The 21907-nt window shown below is 45.4% G+C and overlaps 1 protein-coding gene across 1 annotated transcript in view; it reads left to right on the forward strand.

Moving 5' to 3' along the window:
• Positions 1–21907, forward strand: part of LOC119970486 (solute carrier organic anion transporter family member 3A1-like) — a 427206-nt gene that overhangs the window by 369356 nt on the left and 35943 nt on the right. Inside the window, exon 6 of the mRNA XM_038805186.1 lies at positions 20969–21167. Coding sequence (XP_038661114.1) covers positions 20969–21167 — 199 coding nt within the window. The remainder of the gene's footprint in view (positions 1–20968; positions 21168–21907) is intronic.

Raw genomic sequence — 21907 nt, forward strand, 5'->3', positions numbered from 1 at the left:
CTTGATTATTTTGTGTTAAAGTCCTGGGGAAGTACATGAACCCAGACCTGGTGACTGAAAGACAAGAGTGCTATGAACTAAGCCTCACTGTCTCTTTGTGTGAAGCAGCATTAAAGATTTAAAACATCACCTTGTGTATGTTTCTGGGCTCCCGGCTACTATTTACACTGGTCTTTCCGCTGGCACTGACTTCATCCCTTCAAGGGGATGTTACGCTTCTCTTTGGGATGCAGAGGGAATCAAAGGGTATGAAGGTAGCCCAGAAAGGTGGAGTTGAGATAGAAGATCAGCCATAATCATATTGAATGATAGAATAGGTTAAAAGGGCCAAATGGCTTCCTGCTGTTCCAAGATTTCTATTTTTATTCAGCCAACCAGCCTCAACGCTATTGAATCATAGACTCTTTACAGTGCAGAAGGAAGCCATTTGGGTCATCGAGTCTGCACCAACCCTCCAAAAGAGCACCCTGCATAGGCCCAATACCCTGCCCTATCCCCGTAACCCCACCTAACCTTTGGACACTAAGGGGCAATTTACCATGTCCAATCTACCTAACCTGCACATCTTTGGGCTGTGGGAGGAATCTGAAGCACCTGGAAAAAAGCCATGCAGACACGGGGAGGAAGTGCAAACCCCACACAGTCACCCAAGGCCGGAATTGAACCCAGTCCCTGGAACTTTGAGGCAGCAGTGCTAACCACTTTGCCACCATGCTGCCCAAAAGTCAATTTTCTTTTTAAAAAAATTTTACGTCCCAATTCTTTTTCTCTCAATTAAGCATGGCCAATCCACAGCTTTGGTTTGTGGGGTGAGTCCTACGCAAACACGGTGAGAATGTGCAAAGTCCAAACACGGACAGGGCTCAGGATCGAACCTGGGTCCTCAGCGCTGTGAGGCAGCAATGTTAAGTAAGGTCCTTGGACAGAGGATGTGCAAAATCTCAATATAAACTCTGACAATGGGGGCCTTCATAAGATGATGGCTTTAGCCTTTTACAAAGTCCAATGGAGACAGGCGACACAGGCTGGGGCTCAATGGGCTGGATTGTCTACATCACGGCGCCGGGAATGCAAATCGCGATCGGGAGGAGAATCAGACATTATGTGCAAATCGAGGTTTGCGCCTGTCACCGATTCTGCAGCCATGGTCCAGTCCCTCCCTGGCAGGGTTAGTGCCCAGTGGCGGCAGGGGACATGCAAAACCGGCATTTGCATGCATTTAACTGTGATTACTGAGTTGGACACTTCATGCTCCACCCTTCCTCTGCCCCTCTCAGGCAGAGGTCTTGCGGGCGCAAATTATAAGTATTTACAAAAGGGGAATGGGCGCCATGACTGCGGAGGGGGAGCGGGAGGCTAAAATAACACAAAAAGGCATTGAAAACTGTTAGGCTTGCTGGGGGTAGCTGCCTGGGCCGGAGGTAGTAGTGAGTAATGACTTGGTGCCAAGTGCATGAACTTGAGGTATCTCCCTTGTGGCATGGAGTAGACTGTCATTGCTGCAGTCTGTCTTTTAAACACACCCCTTTTGCGCTACTTACAGACACCTCACACTGCTGAGTGCTGCTGCTTCTGTCCTTTAAACTCTCAGAAGGCCTCTGGTCATCTGTGAGCCCCTGCAGGCCGCTCCTCTGGACACGTTCATGGGTATGCGGTGGCATAGTGGTGTTGTCACTGGACTAGTAAACCAGAGACCAAGCTTAATCCTCCAGGTTCAAATGCTGCCACTGTAGATGGTGAAATTTGAAATTAAGAAAAATCTGGAATTAAAAATCTAATGGTGACCATGAAGCCATTGTCAATTGTCGTAAAAACTCATCTAGTTCACTAATGTCCGTTAGGGAAGGGAATCTGCTATCCTTACCTGGTCTGGCCTACATGTGACTCCAGGCACACAGTAATTTTGCCTCTCGTGAGATTTGCGAAGGAATTCGCCCAGCACCTGGGACTTAACGGCTACGCCTGGGAGACCTCGTTCACACAAACATGGAGCAGGTATAATGGCACTTGGGGGGAGGGGGGGGGGTTGTTCCCAGACTAATAGGGACCTAGGGTGGTCGGGGGCTGCAAAGGATGGTACCTTGGCACATCTACTGGCACCCTGGCACCTTGGCAGTGCCACCTGGCCAACCTGGCACTCCAGCCTGACACTGCGAGTGTGCCAGGATGGCACTGCCACCCTGGCAGGGGCACTGTGTGGCATTCAGGATGGCTGTGCCACAGTTCCTGGGTGCAAGGTTGGCACTGCCAGAGATTGGGCTGGTGGGCGGGGGGGCCTTGCTCGGTGGAGGGCATGTTCCCGGGGTGCCTCCCCAAGGTTTTGGGGGGGAAAGGGGTGTCGTTGAAAATGGAGGGAAGGCCTGAAAGGGGCGGAGGAAAGACCGGAGCAGCCTTCCAAAATGGTGCCCCGGTCTGCGAGGAGTCAGGAAACCTCTATAAGTGCAGCCTCACTGGAGAGAAACTCCATGAGGCCAAAAAAATGACAAAGTGATGTTGCTAAACGCACTTGAAACCTGACATAAAAATGTTATATTGGGCGAGAGGGTCAGAGAATCGCCGGGCTGGTCGTGAATCCCACCCCACTGCGCCGACGCTGGCTGCCGAATACTCTGGCACTGAGGTTTTGGTGGGGGCGGGAATCGATTCTCCGCCCCACGATGGGCCAAGCAGCCGCCCATTTTTGGCCAGTCCCGCTGGCGTACCGGTGGCGCTCCCGCTGGCGCTCCCGTGCATGCACCAACTTGCGCCGGCTGGCGGAGGCCCTTTGGCGGCAGTTGGCGTGGCACCAAACCCTCCTGGGCCGACTGGCACAGTGCCAACACCGATGCCGCCGGCCTAGCCCCTGAAAGTGCGGAGGATTCCGCACCTTCCGGGCAGCCCGATGTCGGAGTGGTTCACATCACTCCTCGGCGTCGGTACGGCCCAGCCCGCCAGGTGGGGGAGAATCCCGCCCATTAAATCGCACCCTTATTCTCCCAAATAGACAATTCTGCCCAATATTTCAAGAACTCAATTCCCACCCTGTTCAACAGCTATCCTGGGCTTGCTTTAAACACGCATTAGGATAGGTGCGTGAAAATGCCACAACAACAATCCCCTAAAAAAAAGATAATCTTGGAATTTTCCACGAACAGCAATGTAATAATGGCCCAGATATTGGTTTTGGTGATGCTGATTGAGAGATAGCTAGTGGGTGGAGTGCCTTGGCTCTTCTTTAAAATAGTTCCATGGAATCTTTTGCGCAACCCAAGAAGTCAGATGGGATTTATCACCTCATCTAGCGGTCCTGATATGGAACTCTGCCCACCAGGACCACAAGCTGATATATTGAGTACACACAAACCCTGATTTTCAATTGACTGTGATCATAAGATATAGGAGCAGAATTCGCCTATTTAGCTCATCGAGTCTGCTCCACCATTCGATCATGGCTGATATATTCCTCATCCCCATTCTACTGCCTTCTCTCCATAACCCCTGATCCCCTTATTAATCAAGAAATCCCCTTATTAATCAAGAACACCAGATTTGTGTTTGAGGTGCTGTTACCGACAGGGATACAGACCAAGAGCTGGAAGATGGAATTAGATAGAATAGTTATTTCTTCGAACTTAAGAACTAGGAGCAGGAGCAGACATTTTAGCCTCTCGAGCCTGCTCCACTGTTCAATATTATCACGGCTGATCTCATCATGGCCTCAATTCCACCGTCCTGCCTTTTCTCAGCAGCCCTTTAACCTATTACTAATTAAAAATCTGTCTAACTCCTCCTTAAATTTACTTACTGTTCCAGCATCCACCGCACTCTGGGTAGCGAATTTCACATATTCACAACCCTTCGGAAGAAGTAGTTTTTCCTCAAATCTGTTTTCAATTAGCTATCCCTTACCCTGAGATCATTCTACCCCACAAGAGCAAGCATCTGCTCCACGTCTATGTCATCCATATCATTTATCATCCTATATACCTCAATTTGATCTCTCCTCATTCTCCTAAACTCTAGAGGCCTAAGCTGCTCGATCTCTCTTCGTAAGACAAACCCCTCATTTGAAATCAGTCCAGCGAATCTCCCCTGAACCGCCTCCAATGCCACTACATCCTTCCTCAAATAAGGAGACCACACAACTGTGCACAATACTCCAGGTGAGGTCTCACCAATGCCTTGTACAGTTGCAACAGCACTTCCTTACCTTTATGCTCTATTCCATTAACTATAAATGCCAACATTCCAGTCACTTTCTTTATTATCTACTGTATCTTTGAGGAGGAATACTTTGCTGAATTTCCAAATATGTGCTCCTGGCTGGTATGGATATGTTCCAGGAGAGCAAAATCAGAAAAATTCAACTGTGAAGCAAAAAATCTGTGAGGAACGTTTGGGGTTGCTTGAACACTACTACTATGTGGAAAGAAAATAGTTCAGGCATACCGTCACTGACAATATTAAATAGTATGCATACAGTAACTTAATAATAATGCTTCCAAATAAACAGGTGAACAGGGACGATGGTATGCATTTAAATTAATATCAAGTACATTTCAAAACAGATGTTAAGGATAGTTTCTTAATAAGTGTTAAGAGCATTCTGTTGGGGTGGGTAACAGGTAGAAACAGTGGGGTTATTTGAAATGCAGTTGAAGGTTACCCTGGAACATTTTGGATACCAATGGGATATGCTCTGATAGGCTCAAAAGGGTTTGCTAATTGCTCGTTCTCTACATTACACAAACTCCTGCTAATGAGTTTTAAAAACCCCATGCAATCCTACTCAGATCACGGGCAACATTTAAATGTTGCAGTCAAGAAGACAAACATTCATGCTCTTATCACAGAGATCAAAGGCTACTCAGTGACCTGCAAGAATCTCATGTCGCACTGTTTCCAATCTAGCTTTTAATGATGAGACGGAAATAGGAACTCAAAGGAGTGGAAACAAAAAAGACAAAAGTGCTCACATGTCAGACAAGTTACACAATCCATTCAAAAATGGAATTAATGTGCAGTATTTTCTCAAATCTGTCCCTTCTTCTCAGGTTCTGGCTTATATTTCTATCAGTGCTGCAATCCCCAGAGACCTCAGCCAAGGGACACTTGACACTTGATTTGTTAAGCAACTGTCTGACAAACTTGATTTAATTTGTTGAGGAGGTAACAAGAATGGTCATGAAGGGTATGTTTGATGTCGTCTACTCGGATTTTCGCAAGGCTATTGACATGATCCCACATGGCAGAGTTGTCCAAAATGTAATAGCCTATTGGCTTCAAAAGAAGGTGGCACTCTTATGGGCCAGAGTTTAGAGAACCCCAAAGTGTATCATGGAGTTCACCTGACCCACAACTTTTAATAGATTGTGGTATGGGGAGTACACAGCCCATTCTACAGGTGTGGTACAGCAGAAATGGAAATGTATTTTCTAAAGCAAACAATTTTTATTCTATGAACTCAAGTTAATCTTTTTAAAACATACAGTGAACATCTTAGCAATCATCAATTCAAATACAACCCCCATAGAATACAACACTAAGTATTCCTTAATAACTTCCCAAACAACATCCAGAAGACAAAGGAAACACCTTTTAACAGAAGCATATCAGGTTTACATTCACTTCTGAAAACATTTATAATTCTGAATTCACCAAATGATCAAGAGATAGTCTTTTCATGGCAGAGAGATCAACAGTGCACCTGCTTTATCTGGCTTCAGCTCCAATACTGAAAACGAAACTAAAACACATCCTGCAGCAAACAGCCTAAAACCAAAGTAAAAAGCTGACAGACAGCCCAGCTCCACCCACACTCTGAGATCACTGATAAACACCCATTTCTTAAAGGTACATTTCTTAAACACCATTTCTTAAAGGTACGCTCACATGACAGGCACATTGGGTACAAAATTGGCTCAATGGCAACAAACAAAGGGTAATGATCAGTAGGTGTTTTTGTGACTGGAACGCTGTTTCCATGAGGGTTTTGCAGGGCCTGTATGAGATTTTCTGTGGTATTTATCAATGATTTAGTCTTAAATGTAATTCAGAAGTTTTTGTATGGCATAGAAGTTGGCCATGTGGTTGACAGTGATGAGGATGATTGAAGACTACAGAACAATATCAATGGAGTGGTCATGTGGCCAGAAAAGTGGTGAATGCAATTCACTTCAGAGAAGTGTGAGGCAATGCATTTTTTTTTAATTTGTTCATGGGACGTGGATGTCACTGGCTGAGCCAGCATTTATTGCCTATCCCTAATTGCCCTTGAGGGGGCAGTTAAGAGTCATCCACATTGCTGTGGGTCTGGAGTCACATGTAGACCAGACCAGGTAAGGATGGCAGATTTCCTTCCCTAACGGACATTAGTGAACCAGATGGCTTTTTACAACAATTGACAATGGTTTCATGGTAATCATGAGACTTTTTCATTCCAGATTTTTATTGAATTCAAATTTCACCGTACATTCATATATGAATGATTGTGCACTGTGTCCAGGAAGCTTTTCTAACACAGTATGTAGATTGTCCGACCAGAGGGGAGGCCATATTAGATTTGGTACTTGGTAATAAACCAGGGCAGGTGATAGATTTGTTAGTGGGGGAGCATTTTGGAGGTAGTGACCACAATTCTGTGATTTTCACTTTAGTAATGGAGAGGGATAAGTGCGTGCAACAGGGTAAGGTTTATAATTGGGGGAAGGGTAAATACAATGCTGTCGGACAAGAATTGATGTGCATAAGTTGGGAACATAGGCTGTCAGGGAAGGACACAAGTGAAATGTGGAACTTGTTCAAGGAACAGGTACTACGTGTCTTTGATATGTATGTTCCTGTCAGGCAGGGAAGAGATGGTCAACTGAGGAAACATGGTTGACAAGAGAGGTTGAATGCCTTGTTAAGAGGAAGAAGGAGACTTAAGTAAGGCTGAGGAAACAAGGTTCAGACGGGGCACTGGAGGGATACAAGATAGCCAGGAGGGAACTGAAGAAAGGGATTAGGAGAGCTAAGAGAGGGCATGAAAAATCTTTGGCAGGTAGGATCAAGGAAAACCCCAAGGCCTTTTACACATATGTGAGAAATATGAGAATGACTAGAACGAGGGTAGGTCCGATCAAGGACAGTAGCGGGAGATTGTGTATTGAGTCTGAAGAGATAGGAGAGGTCTTGAACGAGTACTTTTCTTCAGTATTTACAAACGAGAGGGGCCATATAGTTGGAGAGGACAGTATGAAACAGACTGATAAGCTCGAGGAGATACTTGTTAGGAAGAAAGATGCGTTGGGCGTTTTGAAAAACTTGAGGATAGACAAGTCCCCCGGGCCTGACGGGATATATCCAAGGATTCTATGGGAAGCAAGAAATGAAATTGCAGAGCCGTTGGCAATGATCTTTTCATCCTCACTGTCAACAGGGGTGGTGCCAGGGATTGGAGAGTGGCGAATGCCGTGCCCCTGTTCAAAAAAGGGAATAGGGATAACCCTGGGAATTACAGGCCAGTTAGTCTTACTTCGGTGGTAAGCAAAGTACTGGAAAGGGTACTGAGGGATAGAATTTCTGAGCATCTGGAAAGACACTGCTTGATTAGGGATAGTCAGCTCGGATTTGTGAGGGGTAGGTCTTGCCTTACAAGTCTTATTGACTTCTTTGAGGAGGTGACCAAGCATGTGGATGAAGGTAAAGCAGTGGATGTAGTGTACATGGATTTTAGTAAGGCATTTGATAAGGTTCCCTATGGTAGGCTTATGCAGAAAGTAAGGAGGCATGGGATAGTGGGAAATTTGGCCAGTTAGATAATGAACTGGCTAACCAATAGAAGTCAGAGAATGGTGATGGATGGCAAATATTCAGCCTGGAGCCCAGTTACCAGTGGTGTATCGCAGGGATCAGTTCTGGGTCCTCAGCTGTTTGTGATTTTCATTAATGACTTGGATGACGGAGTTGAAGAGTGGGTCAGTAAATTTGCAGACGATACGAAGATTGGTGGAGTTGTAGATAGTGAGGAGGGCTGTTGTCGGCTTCAAAGAGACATAGATAGGATGCAGAGCCTGGCTGAGAAGTGGCAGATGGAGTTTAACCCTGACAAGTGTGAGGTTGTCCATTTTGGAAGGACAAATATGAATGTGGAATACAGGGTTAACGGCAGGGTTCTTGGTAATGTAGAGGAGCAGAGAGATCTTGGGGTCTATGTTCATAGATCTTTGAAAGTTGCCACTCAAGTGGATAGAGCTGTGAAGAAGGCCTATGGTATGCTAGCGTTCATTAACAGAGAGATTGAGTTTAAGAGCCGTGAGGTGATGAAGCAGCTGTACAAAACCTTGGTAAGGCCACATTTGGAGTACTGTGTGCAGTTCTGGTCACCTCATTTTAGGAAGGATGTGGAAGCTTTGGAAAAGGTGCAAGGAGATGTTGCCTGGAATGGAGAGTAGGTCTTACAAGGAAATTGAGGGTGCTCGGCCTTTTCTCATTAGAACGGAGAAGGATGAGGGGCGACTTGATAGAGGTTTATAAGATGATCAGGGGAATAGATAGAGTAGACAGTCAGAGACTTTTTCCCCGGGTGGAACAAACCATTACAAGGGGACATAAATTTAAGGTGAATGGTGGAAGATATGGGGGGATGTCAGAGGAGGTTCATTACCCAGAGAGTAGTGGGGGCATGGAATGCATTGCCTGCGGAAGTAGTTGAGTCGGAAACATTAGGGACCTTCAAGCGGCTATTGGATAGGGACATGGATTATGATAGAATAATGGAGTGTAGATTAATTTGTTCTTAAGGGCAGCATGGTAGCATTTTGGATAGCACAATTGCTTCACAGCTCCAGGGTCCCAGTTCGGTTGTGGCTTGGGTCACTGTCTGTGTGGAGTCTGCACATCCTCCCTGTGTTTGCGTGGGTTTCCTCCGGGTGCTCCGGTTTCCTCCCACAGTCCAAAGATGTGCAGGTTGGGTGGATTGGCCATGATAAATTGGCCTTAGATTATCATAGAAATTTGGACACTATGATTAAACTAGGACAAAAGTTCGGCACAACATCGTGGGCCGAAGGGCCTGTTCTGTGCTGTGTTTCTCTATGTTCTATGAATATACAAACTTATAAACTAGGAGCAGGAGGAGGTCACTCAGCCCCTTGAGCCTGTACGGTAATTCAATAAGAACACTTTCTGGTGTGGCGCGCCCTCGCTGGCAGTGGAATTCTCCGTTCCTGCAGCCGGCGAATGGGGTTTCCCATTATGGCCACTGCACGCTGTCAGGAAACCCGGGGACGTGGATACTCTGCAGGCAAAGCGGAGGATCCCACCGACGGAGAATCCCGCAGTCTGTTCTTCCTGTAGAAGCAAGTGCAGATAGAATTTGGCTCCAAATTGCAAAAGGGTCCTTTTCACATTTAAATTCAGTCAACAATGCTTCCAGGTAACTGTCAGGGATGCCTGAAAGCATTACTTCTGGTTTAGCAGCAGCCTAAATATTGAGTCCTCGACATTGATCTCTTGTGTCCTGAAAAGTGAGTGAAATGCATACCGGTTTCTAACCCTGCATCTTTTGACAAGATTATTTGTTTTCTGAAAAACGTTATTAAGAGTTAAAACAGGTAGCTTTAATATTTATGCAATATGCCTCTTTAAAGAAATTGCACATTTAGATGCGCTCTGAAATTATTTTGGAACTGCAGGGAAATTGGAACAAAATGCATTTTTACTTGCACATCCTCAGAATTTGCATGCTGATACGACACTGGAATTGTCAATTTCCTTAATCTTTTTGCACTAACAATGTTATATTCAATGTTGCGTTGCAAGGAATGGAACTTAAGGTGACACCTAATCATATTTCACAATTTTCTGTTGATTTTGGAGTGAGTGCATAATGAATAACTCATAAATGTGCTAGCACATGCAAATGACATCACATAAAGTATTTATATCTGTATCAACATTGGTTGTAAGAGATGTTTATTTAGTCTTGACATCCAACATTGCTAGTTAAAAGTCTGCAGATTCCCTATGGAACAAAAGAATACGCCAGTTTTTGCAATCTTTGGGTGTACGCAGTTGCTGTTGCCAAATCTCTGACTCAGTTGCCAGAAATTACAGGGGCACTCTTTTTATTCTTTCATGTGTGTGAGCTTTACTAGCAAGGTCAGCATTTGTTGCCCATACCCAGCTGCCCTTGAGAAGGCAATGGTGAGCCACCTCCTTGAACAGTGCAATCGATCCAATGTGGGTCATGTGAGGAAGGAAGTTGCAGGTTATTGACCCAGTAACTGAAGGGAAGGGCGATATAGTTCCTAGTCAGGATGACGAGTGACTTGGAGGAGTGTTGGAGTTGTGCCTACACTACTGCCCTTATCCTTGTAAGTGGTAGAGATCCTGGGTTTGGAAGGTATTCTTGAAGAAGCCTTGTTCAGTTGCTGCAGTGCATCTTGTAGTTGGTAAAAACTGCTGCGACTGTGCGGGAAAGTGAATACTTAAAGTGGTAGATGGGCTGCTCATCAAGCAGGCTGTTTTATCCTCGATGATATTGGACTTCTTGAGTGTTGGTGGAGCTGTACTCATTCAGACAAGTGGAGAGTATTCCATTGCACTACTGACTTGTACCTTGTAGATGTAGGACAGGCATTGGGGGTCTGGAGGTCAGTTGTTTGCTGCAGAATACCGAACCTCTAACCCCGTCTTGTAGCCACAGCATTTATATGGCTTGATCTATGGTAATCCCCAAGATGTTAATGGTGGGGGAATTCAGTGATGGTAATGCCCTTGAATGTCAAGGGAAGATGGCTTTCTTGTTAGTGTTGGTCATTGCCTCGCACTTATGTGGCACAAATAATACTCGCCACTTACCAGCAAGGTCTGGCTATATATGGACATAGACTGCTCCAGTATATGAACACTGTGCAATTATCAATGAACATCCCCATTACTGGTGGAGGGAAAATCATTGATGAAACAGTTGAAGATGAGGGGGCTTAGAAAATTACCCAAAGAACTCTGGCAAAAATGTCCCGGGCCTGAGATCTCCAACGAACACAACATTTGTGCAAGGGTATGCTCCAGCCAGTGGTGAATTCGCCCTCACAGCCCTAATTCCCTTTGGCTCAAATTTTGCTGGGGATTCATGATGCCACACTTGGCCAAATGCTGCCTTGACATCAAGGGCAGTAATTCTCAGATTATCTCTTGAATGCAGCTTTTTTGTCCATGTTTCGATAAAGGCTGTAATGAGTACAAATAGCATGCAAAGTATTTCCATCCCCAAAATTTAACCCTAGACAGGGTTGGGCGAGATAAATTTTCAACCTGTTTCCAAATGACCCCCCTTGTAAATTTGACCCCATTGTGTTTCAAAACACATTGTGTTTGGGGATCTGTGAGTTTCACAGTTTAGAGCCTTGTCACCCAAAAATGTGATGTTACACTTTAATTTTCCATATCTCATTTGATTCTGATGAAGCATCACCAAAGCAAATCTTAGATTAGCATATTTTCTAATTAGGAAACACTTTTGCAATGTCATTCAAAATGAATTAGAATCTATCTCATATTAACTAGCCGTTGGCTATAAAAGCCACTTGCAGCAGTTTAATTTGTGCAGACAGGTCTGGGGTGAGCAGCTATAATTTATGACAGTTTCAGATGAAATGATTAGTGCCAGTCTCCAGCTCTGGAATGTTGAGTATCACGTTATTTTAACCCAAGACTGCAGCTGAAAATATTCCTTTGAGTCCCTGCAGCAGAATATCTACATTTCAGCTTTTAAATCTGTGGGTTAAACTATTCCAAAAAGCAAAAATGCAGAGAAGCATTTTTCTAAAGGGTGGTGTACTCTAGTTATGTTGACACAATCTGCAGTTTGAAAGAGAGAAGGCAAAATCGGATGTAATGGTGTTACAGTTAAATAAAGGTAATTACGAGGGCATGAGAGAGGAACTGGCGAAAATCGACTGGAAGCAGACCCTAGTGGGGAAGACAGTAGAGCAAAAATGGCAGGAGTTTGTATGCATAATTGAGGACACTGTACAGAGGTTCATCCCCAAGAAAAGAAAGATTATCCGGGGAGGGATTAGACAGCCATGGCTGACAAAGGAGGTCAGGAAATGTATCAAAGAAAAAGAGAGATCCTATAAAGTGGCCAAAAGCACTGGGAAATCAGAAGATTGGGAAGGCTACAAAAACAAACAGAGGTTAACAAAGAGACAAATAAGGAAGGAGAGGATCAAATATGAAGGCAGGCTAGCCAGTAATATAAGAAATGATAGTAAAAGTTTCTTTCAATACATAAGAAACAAACGACAGGCCAAAGTAGACATTGGGCCAATTCAAACTGATTCCGGAAGGCTAGTGATGGGAGACGATGAAATGGCTGGAGAACTTAATAAGTACTTTGCGTCTGTCTTCACAGTGGAAGACATGAGTAATATCCCAAAAATTATAGAGGGTCAGGGGGCTGAGTTGAGTATGGTTGCCATTACAAAAGAGATGGTGCTAAAAAAGCTAAAAGGTCTTAAAATTTACAAATCTCCTGGCCCCGATGGGCTACACCCTAGAGTTCTGAGAGAGGTGGCTGAAGAAATAGCGGAAGCATTGGTTGAGATCTTTCAAAAATCACTGGAGTCAGGGAAAGTCCCGGACGATTGGAAGATCGCTGTTGTAACCCCCTTGTTCAAGAAAGGATCAAGACAAAAGATGGACAATTATAGGCCAATTAGCCTAATTAGCCTAATTTTACCAAAGTTGTTGGTAAAATTCTAGAATCGATCGTTAAGGATGAGATTTCTAAATTCTTGGAAGAGCAGGGTCGGATTAGAACAAGTCAACATGGATTTAGTAAGGGGAGGTCGTGCCTGACGAACCTGTTAGAATTCTTTGAGGAGGTGACAAGTAGGTTAGACCAGGGAAACCCAGTGGACGTGGTCTATCTGGATTTCCAAAAGGCCTTTGATAAGGTGCCACACAGGAGGCTGCTGAGTAAGGTGAGGGCCCATGGTGTTCGAGGTGAGCTACTGGCCTGGGTTGAGGATTGGCTGTCTGACAGAAGGCAGAGAGTTGGGATAAAAGGTTCTTTTTCGGAATGGCAGCCGGTGACCAGCGGTGTCCCACAGGGTTCAGTGTTGGGGCCGCAGCTGTTCACCATATATATTAATGATCTGGATGAAGGGACTGGGGGCATTCTAGCGAAGTTTGCCGATGATACGAAGTTAGGTGGTCAGGCAGGTAGTGCTGAGGAAGTGGGGAGGCTGCAGAAGGATCTAGACAGTTTGGGAGAGTGGTGCAGGAAATGGCTGATGCAATTCAACGTGAGAAAATGTGAGGTCTTGCACTTTGGAAAAAAGAATCCAAGCATAGACTACTTTCTAAACGGTGAGAAAATTCATAATGCCAAAGTACAAAGGGATCTGGGAGTGCTAGTCGAGGATTCCCTAAAGGTAAACATGCAGGTTGAATCTGTGATTAAGAAAGCGAATGCAATGTTGTCATTTATCTCAAGAGGGTTGGAATATAAAAGCAGCGATGTGCTACTGAGCCTTTATAAGGCTCTGGTTAGGCCCCATTTGGAGTACTGTGTCCAGTTTTGGGCCCCACATCTCAGGAAGGACATACTGGCACTGGAGCGTGTCCAGCGGAGATTCACACGGATGATCCCTGGAATGGCGGGTCTAACATATGATGAACGGCTGAGGATCCTGGGATTGTATTCATTGGAGTTTAGAAGGTTAAGGGGAGATCTAATAGAAACTTACAAGATAATACATGGCTTAGAAAGGGTGGACGCAAAGAAACTGTTTCCGTTAGGCGAGGAGACGAGGACCCGTGGGCACAGCCTTAGAATTAGAGGGGGTAAATTCAGAACAGAAATGCGGAGACATTTCTTCAGCCAGAGAGTGGTGGGCCTGTGGAATTCATTGCCGCGGAGTGCAGTGGAGGCCGGGACGCTAAATGGCTTCAAGGCAGAGATAGATAAATTCTTGATGTCGCGAGGAATTAAGGGCTACGGGGAGAATGCTGGTAGGTGGAGTTGAAATGCCCATCAGCCATGATTGAATGGCGGAGTGGACTCGATGGGCCGAATGGCCTTACTTCCACTCTTATGTCTTCTGGTCTTATGGTGTAATCTCACGGAAAAGTTTCTAACTGTCATTTGAAGTGGGTTTTGAGTATCCCTCTGTTGGCGAGTTCCCCACTGCTATCTAACGACACTTAGTCACTTTTTTGGGCCCGAGGGAGTTTCTCACTGGTTTAGTCCACACTTAGGGTGCGATCTACTGGCTGTTGACGTCAGCGGGATATTCCGGCTGCATGCTGGTGCATGGGTTTTCCGATGACAAGGGGTGTAGTCACCTGGAAATCCCATTGAGAACAGCAGGTCGGTAAATCCCGCTGGCGGGCCACCTCCACCAGCAAAAAACACGGGTTGGTCGGTAAATCCCATCCTTAGAATTATTTTCACCACTTGGGAACTGAACTCGCTAGCTAGACCAGCTCCCCAGAAATTGGGCCGCCATTTTGAAAGGTGCCCTATCTCTAAGTGACTTTACAGGTCCCCTACAGTCCCCACCCACCGGGAAATGTCATCCCTTACACACGTGGGCACATTTTCACACCCCCCAAGTGATGACACCTGCTATGGGATCCCTCGGGCCTCCTCTTTTTAGGCCTTCCCACTCCCCTTTCGGGCCACCCCCTTCCAGGACTCACACCTTTTATACCTTCCCCAATCTTTCAGAGGCCCCTTCAAATCCACCCTGTACTTCCTCAGCATTCAAACCCCACCTCCACCCCCTTTTTGTTTTATAAATGTTTTTTATTGGGATTTTGAACTAAGCACATTTACCGTTATGTACACAGGATAAGAGACATATATATATATATATATATATATACACATATATAGAAGAGAAGGGCACACCCAACATACCAAAGAAAAGAAAATAGTGAATAATAAAAAAATATAATAAAAAATAAAATAGAATAACTGGTAGGGTATTGTGCACCAGCTCAACAGCAGCAACTCTGTACACCTGGCAAAATTATTTACAACACATAAGTAGGCAACTATTTGCCGGGGGGAGGGGTGGGGGGGGTGGTGCAGTGGAGACTGGGAAGGTAAATATACATTCGGGTGCCAGAGAAACAATTACAGTGGGCAATACTCGAATGGGTTTGGTGTTGGTGTTGTCGCTTGCTTCTCCCGGACGGATCTCGCTGCCGTCTCGCGCTCACCTCCGCTTCTGCCGTTCCTCCCGTCTTTCGTCTTTATTCTCCTCATTCCCTACTCCTGGAGATGCCATGTTCGTTATTGTATCCTGTACCTTCCTTCCGGCTCTCATTTCCCTGCCTCCCTCCCACCTCCCTGGTTCTCCTCTCTTGTTCCCTGTCTCTTCCCTCCCCCCTCCCTCCTCCTGTGGTTCGCTTTTCTTTCCTCTTAGGTTTAGCTGAGCCCCCCCCCCCCCCCCCCCCCCCCCCCACCCCTCCCTCCCTCTTCTCCCAGTCTATCTCTCCCTCCCATGCTTTGGCTACTTTCCCCTGATTCTTGGCTACCTGGCTATTCTTCCGCTTGTTCGTTGGCCACAAACAGGTCCCAGAACAACTGCGTGAATGGGTCCCATGTTCTGTGGAAGCCGGCGTCTGACCCTTGGATGGCGAATTAGATTTTCTCCATTTGGAGAGATTCCGAGAGATCGGACAGCCAGTCTGCAGCTTTGGGTGGTGCTGCTGACCGCCAGTCAAACAGGATTCTACGGCGGGCGATCAGGGACGCAAAGGCAGGGCGTCCGCCCTTCTCCTCAAGAATAGATCTGGCTGGTCCGAAACCCCGAAGACCGCCACTTTCGGGCATGACTCCACCCTCATTCCCACCACTTTGGACATTGCCTCAAAGAAGGCTGTCCAGTACCCAGCAAGTCTGGGGCAAGATCAGAACATGTGGGCGTGGTTGGCCGGGCCTCCTTGGCACTGTTACCTCCACCCTCTTTTCATAGGCACAGCCCCGCTCAGGCCCTGACCCTTGTCTGTGCCACCCTGGCACTGCCAATCAGGGAGTACTCCCACCGGCTTTGCAGTGCCACCTGGGCACCTTGGCAGTGCTTGGGTTGAAGTGCCAAAGTGCCATGGTGCTCACATTCAAGAGTAAGGGCCAGGAAGCCACACCGCCCTATCCCTGACCACCAGGGACCTCTGATGGCCTAGGAGACCTCCGCAGGTGCCGTGACGCCTGGTCCACATTTGTGTGGTCCAGTACTAATTGCCTTCCGCGCGACCTCCCGCTGGTTTAATGGGGATAGTTTGATGGGCAGTCCTTCAATTGCTTTCTCGCCATGTCTGGGCATGTTCCAGATCACTCTAATGGGAGCGGGCCAGATGGATTAGAAACCGGACAACGCTCATCGCTGATTCCTATTTTGGCCTCTCCCGCAATCTGACTGGCTCGCCCAGAACCATTCTGGACGTTACACGGCCATTAAATTGCACCCATTGTTTTATAATAACAGAGGGCTGAATGTTACAGGCTGTTGTATTCCTCATCCTCCTGCCTAAAAATTCCCAGGGAAGATGGGGTGAAGGGAGCCCATCCATGCTAACAGCAGCTTAAATTGATTTAAGGCAAAATATTCACCCCTTTTTCTGGAGGAAGTCCTACCTCAGACAGCTGCTGACCAATCAGATTGACCGGCAGATCTGTAGGCAGTCCTGAATCCTGAGGAATCAAGACTGATGGGTACGTTTGGTGATTGGGGTGGGTACGGTATTGGGTTCAAGAGGCCGGGCGGTGAGGGGGGTGGATTGACCTTAGTAGGACGGTGGCATGCCTCCGACGGAGGCAAGGGGCCACCTGAGGAGATCTTCCGCTATTCCTTGCTTGAGACCAGCCCATGCATCTAAAGCTGCTATGCTTTTCGCATGGGATGGGCCTTCCCCCACTGCTGATAAAATAACGGCGGCAGGATTAGTCTGCGCCTCCCTCACCCTTGCAAAATATTACTCAGGTTGGGTGTGAGGGGGAAGGCGGTTCCCATATTCCCATACTGACTTTAAACCCACTGGAGGGTGAGTATAAAGTCCAGCAAAGTGTTTTCCAAGGTACTGTTACGATATAATGATCCTGCCCTGGTCAAAGCTTGAAATGTGCATCACGGTCTTAGAATTCTTATCAAATATAATAATTTTTATTTAAATATGAACACAAGGAACATAGGAAATAGGAGCAGGTCTAGGCCAATCAGTCCATCGAGCTTTCTCTGCCATTCAGTACATGTCTAACTCATCCTTGAATATATCAATGACCCAACCTCTACTGAAATAGGGAATTCCAAAGACTAATAACCCCCTGAAGCAGGAAATTCCTCTTTATCGCCATCTTAAATAGGAGGCTGCTTATTCTGAAACTGTGACCCACGTTCCATGAGGATGAAGCATCCTCCCGGCTGCTACCCTGTCAAGCTCTCTAAGAGTAGTGGCGAGCCCACAGGGGAGGCAGTGGCGTAATAGTATCGTTGTTGGACTAGTAATCCAGAGACCCAGGGTTATGCTCTGGGGACCCAGATTCGAATCCCACCACGGCAAATGGTGGAATTTAAATTCAGTAAAACATCTGGAATTAAAATCTAATGATGACCATGAAGCCATTGTTGATTGTTGTAAAAACCCATCTGGTTCACTAATGTCCTTTAGGGAAGAAAATCTGCCACCTGGTTGGCCTACATGTGACTCCTGATCCACAACAATTTGTTTGACTATTAACAGCCACCTCAAGGACAATTAGGGATGGACACTAAACGCTGGCCCAGTCGATGAGCTCACATCCCATTAAAGAATAACAGAAGTATCTTATAGAATCACTACAATGCAGAAGGAGGCCATTCGGCCCATTGAATCTGCACCGACCCTCTGAAAGAGCATTTCACCCAAGCTCACTTCCACATCCTATCCCAATAGCCCCTTATCTAACCTCCACATCTTTTTTGAACACTGAGGGGCAATTTAGCATGGCCAGACCACCTAACCTGCACATCTTTGGACTGTGGGAGACAACCGGACCATCTAGAGGAAACCGACGCAGGCACAGAGAGAACATGCAAACTCCACACAGATAGTGACCCAAAGCTGGAATTGAACCTGGGTTTCTGGCATCTAAGGCAGCAGTGCTAACCACTGTACCCATAGTGGGTCAGTGGTTAGTGCTGCTGCTTCACAGCATTTCAATAAGATTGCCTCTCATTCGAAACTCCAATGAACCCCACCTGCTCAACCTTTCCTCACGAGCCAAACCCTTCATCCCAGAAGTCAGCATGGTGAACCTTTTCAGAACTGCTTCCATTGCAAGTACATCCCTCTTTAAGTAAGGACACAATCTACGTAGTACTATAGATGCGGTATCACCAATGTCCTGTACACTTGTAGCAAGACTTCTCTATTTTTATATTTTATCCCTCTTGCAGTAAAGGCCAGCATTCTCTTTGCTTTCCTAATTACTTGCTGTACCTTCATCGTTTGAAAACATTTTCAGGGGAACAGGGAAAAGGCAGAGACATAGAGCTAGGTGAATTGCTCCTTCAGAGGACCAGCAGAGACATGAAAAGCCAAAAGGTCTCCTTCTGAACTGTAACCATTCTATGATTCTACCTGCATGCTAACATTTTGTGATTCATGTACAAGGACACCTAGGTCCCCCATTCCACAACATTCTGCAGTCTCCCTAATTAAATAATATTCTGCTTCTGTTTTAAATATGTCAGTATCACAGATAAATGTTTTCTGCCATTTATTTTGCCCACTCATTTTACCAGTCTATATCCTTTTACAGACTCTTTGTGTGCTCCTCACAACTTACTCTCCTACCGATCTTTGTAACCTCAGCAAATTTGGCTACTATATGCTCAGTCCCTCAATCTAAGTCATTTGTATCAATTACAAATAGTTGAGGACCCAGTACTGATCCTCTCTCCCTTTTTCCCCTTAAGTTTCTACTATTACTGGGATGCTTTTTGTGCACTCTACCATGAAGACTGAGAGAAAATACTTCTTCAAAGTCTCTGTCATTTTCACATTTGTTAATTCCCCAGTTTTATCCTCATGTTTTTCTATTTCCTGCTAGTTTCCTAATGTGTCACTCATTATTATTATTTTAGATATCCTTTGCTGGTTTCTAAAATTTTCACAGTTGTCTGGACTACCAGTAACCATCATAGCATTTTGCACCTTTTTTCCCCAATTTGATATCTTCCTTAGTTAGACAGGTTCATCCTTCTCAGAGAGTCTTTCTTTCTTAATGGACTATATCTTTGTTGACAGTTATGAAAGATCTTTTGAAATGTCTGCCACTGCCTTTCTACTATTGTACCTTTTAAACAATTTTCCCTTTCTTTCAGTTTAAGGCACTAATTTCAGACCCCAAATTCTCAACTTTAACCTGAATGGCAAATTCTGTCATGTTCTGAGCGCTCCGGTCCAGGGAATTCTTTACCCTGAGACCATCACTTAATTCTGTCCCATGACACTTTGCAAGGTCTAAAACAGTTTTTTTCTGGCTGCTTCCAGAATGTGGTAGTCTGAAAAACTGTGCCGAAGACACTCTGTGAACTCATCCTCAAAACTACCTTTGCCAATTTGATTTGTCCAATCTATATGAAGATTAAAATCACCCATGATTATTGCAGCTCTTTTCTCACAAGCCTTGTTGCTTTGTGGTGCATATTCTATCTTACAGTGTGTCGACTGTAAGAGGACTGATAACCTATTCCTACCAGTGTCTTTACTTTCCTATTTAATTGCCTCCATCCAAATTGATTCTACATCTCGAACTTCTGAGCCAAGCTCATTTCTCATTGCTGCAGTGATCTCATCCTTTATTAACAGACTTACACTTTCCTCCTGTCCTTTTGAAGTTTCAAATATGCTTGAATTTTCAGTTCCCAGACTTGGTCACTTTGCAACCACATTCTGTAATGGTATCATACCATATTCCAATCATTTATTTCAATTTGTGTTATCAGTTCATCCATCTTATTATGAATGCTGTGTGTATTTAGATAAAGAGCCTTTAATGTTTACCTATTTTATCCTCCTCTGACTCGATTTGCTGGGTGCAATCTTATGTTTGTGTGCTCTGTCCCTTCCTGTCACACACTGATTATCATTCCCTGTATCACTATCCTTTTCCTTTCTTGGTAACTTCCTAAATCTCCCCTCACATTAACCCTTCCCCTCACTATTTAGTTTAAAAGCCTTTCTACAGCCCTAGTTATATGATTTGACAGACTCTAGTCCCAGTGTGAAGGCTGTCACAGCTCCTTCATTATCCAGTGCTGGTACTAGTACCCAAGGAATTGAAAGCCCATTTCTCCCTTATCAATCTTTGAGCACCATATTTAAGTCTGTAATCATATTTACCCTATACGAATTTTCTCAGGGTTCAAATCGTAATCTAAAAATTATTAGCCTTGCGGTATTGCTTTTTAATTTAGCCTCTAGCTGCTCAAACTCCCTTTGCAGACCACTTCCTCAATTCTACCGATGTCATTCGTATTCATGTGGACTATGACAACTGCATCCTTCCCCTCCTATTCCAAGTTCCTCTCTGGTCCCGAGATGTCCTTAATCCTCGCAAGGGGCAGACAACACAGCCTTCGGGATTCTCACATTTGGCATTGTAGAGAGCAGTATCTATCTCCCTAGCTATACTGTCTCCTCTCTTGCCTTGCATAGCTCCCTACACCATGGGAGACTGGTCCGGTGGCTCATTTTAAATCCCTGCTCTCATTCATATAGGCTACAAGAATCTTGAACTTCTTAGACCCAGTGAGTTTACCAGAGTCAGTAATGGTAATACATCCCAGTGCTTTCATCAGATGATTTGGCATCCACGGCTCTTCAGGGGCCCAATCTGTGTGCTAATACAAAAAATGCATTTCAGCAGGGTTACATATTTTATTCTGTGGTTTATGTACTTTACAAGTGTGGTTCATTGTATTTGCTGTGTTTCTTTTATTAGGAGTGACTGCCGTTCCTTGTGTGTGCCTTGGAATTTTCCTGGGTGGCTTTGTGCTGAAGAAAATGAGCCTAACTCCGCTGGGAGCCATTAAAATGACAATGACTGTAAACATGCTGTCAACAGCTACGTATGTGATGCTGCTGTTTCTGGGTTGCGAAACAGGACCAGTTGCAGGAGCAACAGTTGCCTATATGAACGGGTAAATAGTACATGATATCACTGTGGGTTAATATTTTATTGTAGAATTGTTTGGCACGAGTTCATCTTGAAAATGCTCCAGACTGTAACAGATCAAATGAACAGAAAACAGGGCTGCACGGTGGTCAGCACTGCTGCCTCACGGCACCGAGGACCCTGGTTTGATCCCGGCCCTGAGTCACTATCCATGTTGAGTTTGCACATTCTCCACGTGCCTGCGTAGGTCTCACCCCCACAGCCCAATGATGTGCAGGGTAGGTGGATTTCTACGCTAAATTGCCCTTTAATTGGATTTTTTTAAATGAAGGGAAAACAGTTCATAATATATGAAACATCCCACAAATATTTGTTTGCAGCGAAATTTCACTTATGTGAGAATGCTAAATCCCATAGTGGAAACTTTCCAATTATTAGTACTGCTGAATCATTACTAAGAGATTTGGAGCAGCATGGTAGCATTGTGGATAGCATAATTGCTTCACAGCTCCAGGGTCCCAGGTTCGATTCCGGCTTGGATCACTGTCTGTGCGGAGTCTGCACATCCTCCCCGTGTGTGCGTGGGTTTCCTCCGGATGTTCCGGTTTCCTCCCACAGTCCAAAGATGTGCAGGTTAGGTAGATTGGCCATGATAAATTGCCCTTAGTGTCCAAAATTGCACTTAGTGTTGGGTGGGGTTACTGGGTTATGGGGATAGTGTGGAGGTGTTGACCTTGGGTAGGGTGCTCTTCCCAAGAGCCAGTG

The sequence above is a fragment of the Scyliorhinus canicula genome, chromosome 8, assembly GCF_902713615.1.
Source record: "Scyliorhinus canicula chromosome 8, sScyCan1.1, whole genome shotgun sequence".
Taxonomy (NCBI): domain Eukaryota; kingdom Metazoa; phylum Chordata; class Chondrichthyes; order Carcharhiniformes; family Scyliorhinidae; genus Scyliorhinus; species Scyliorhinus canicula.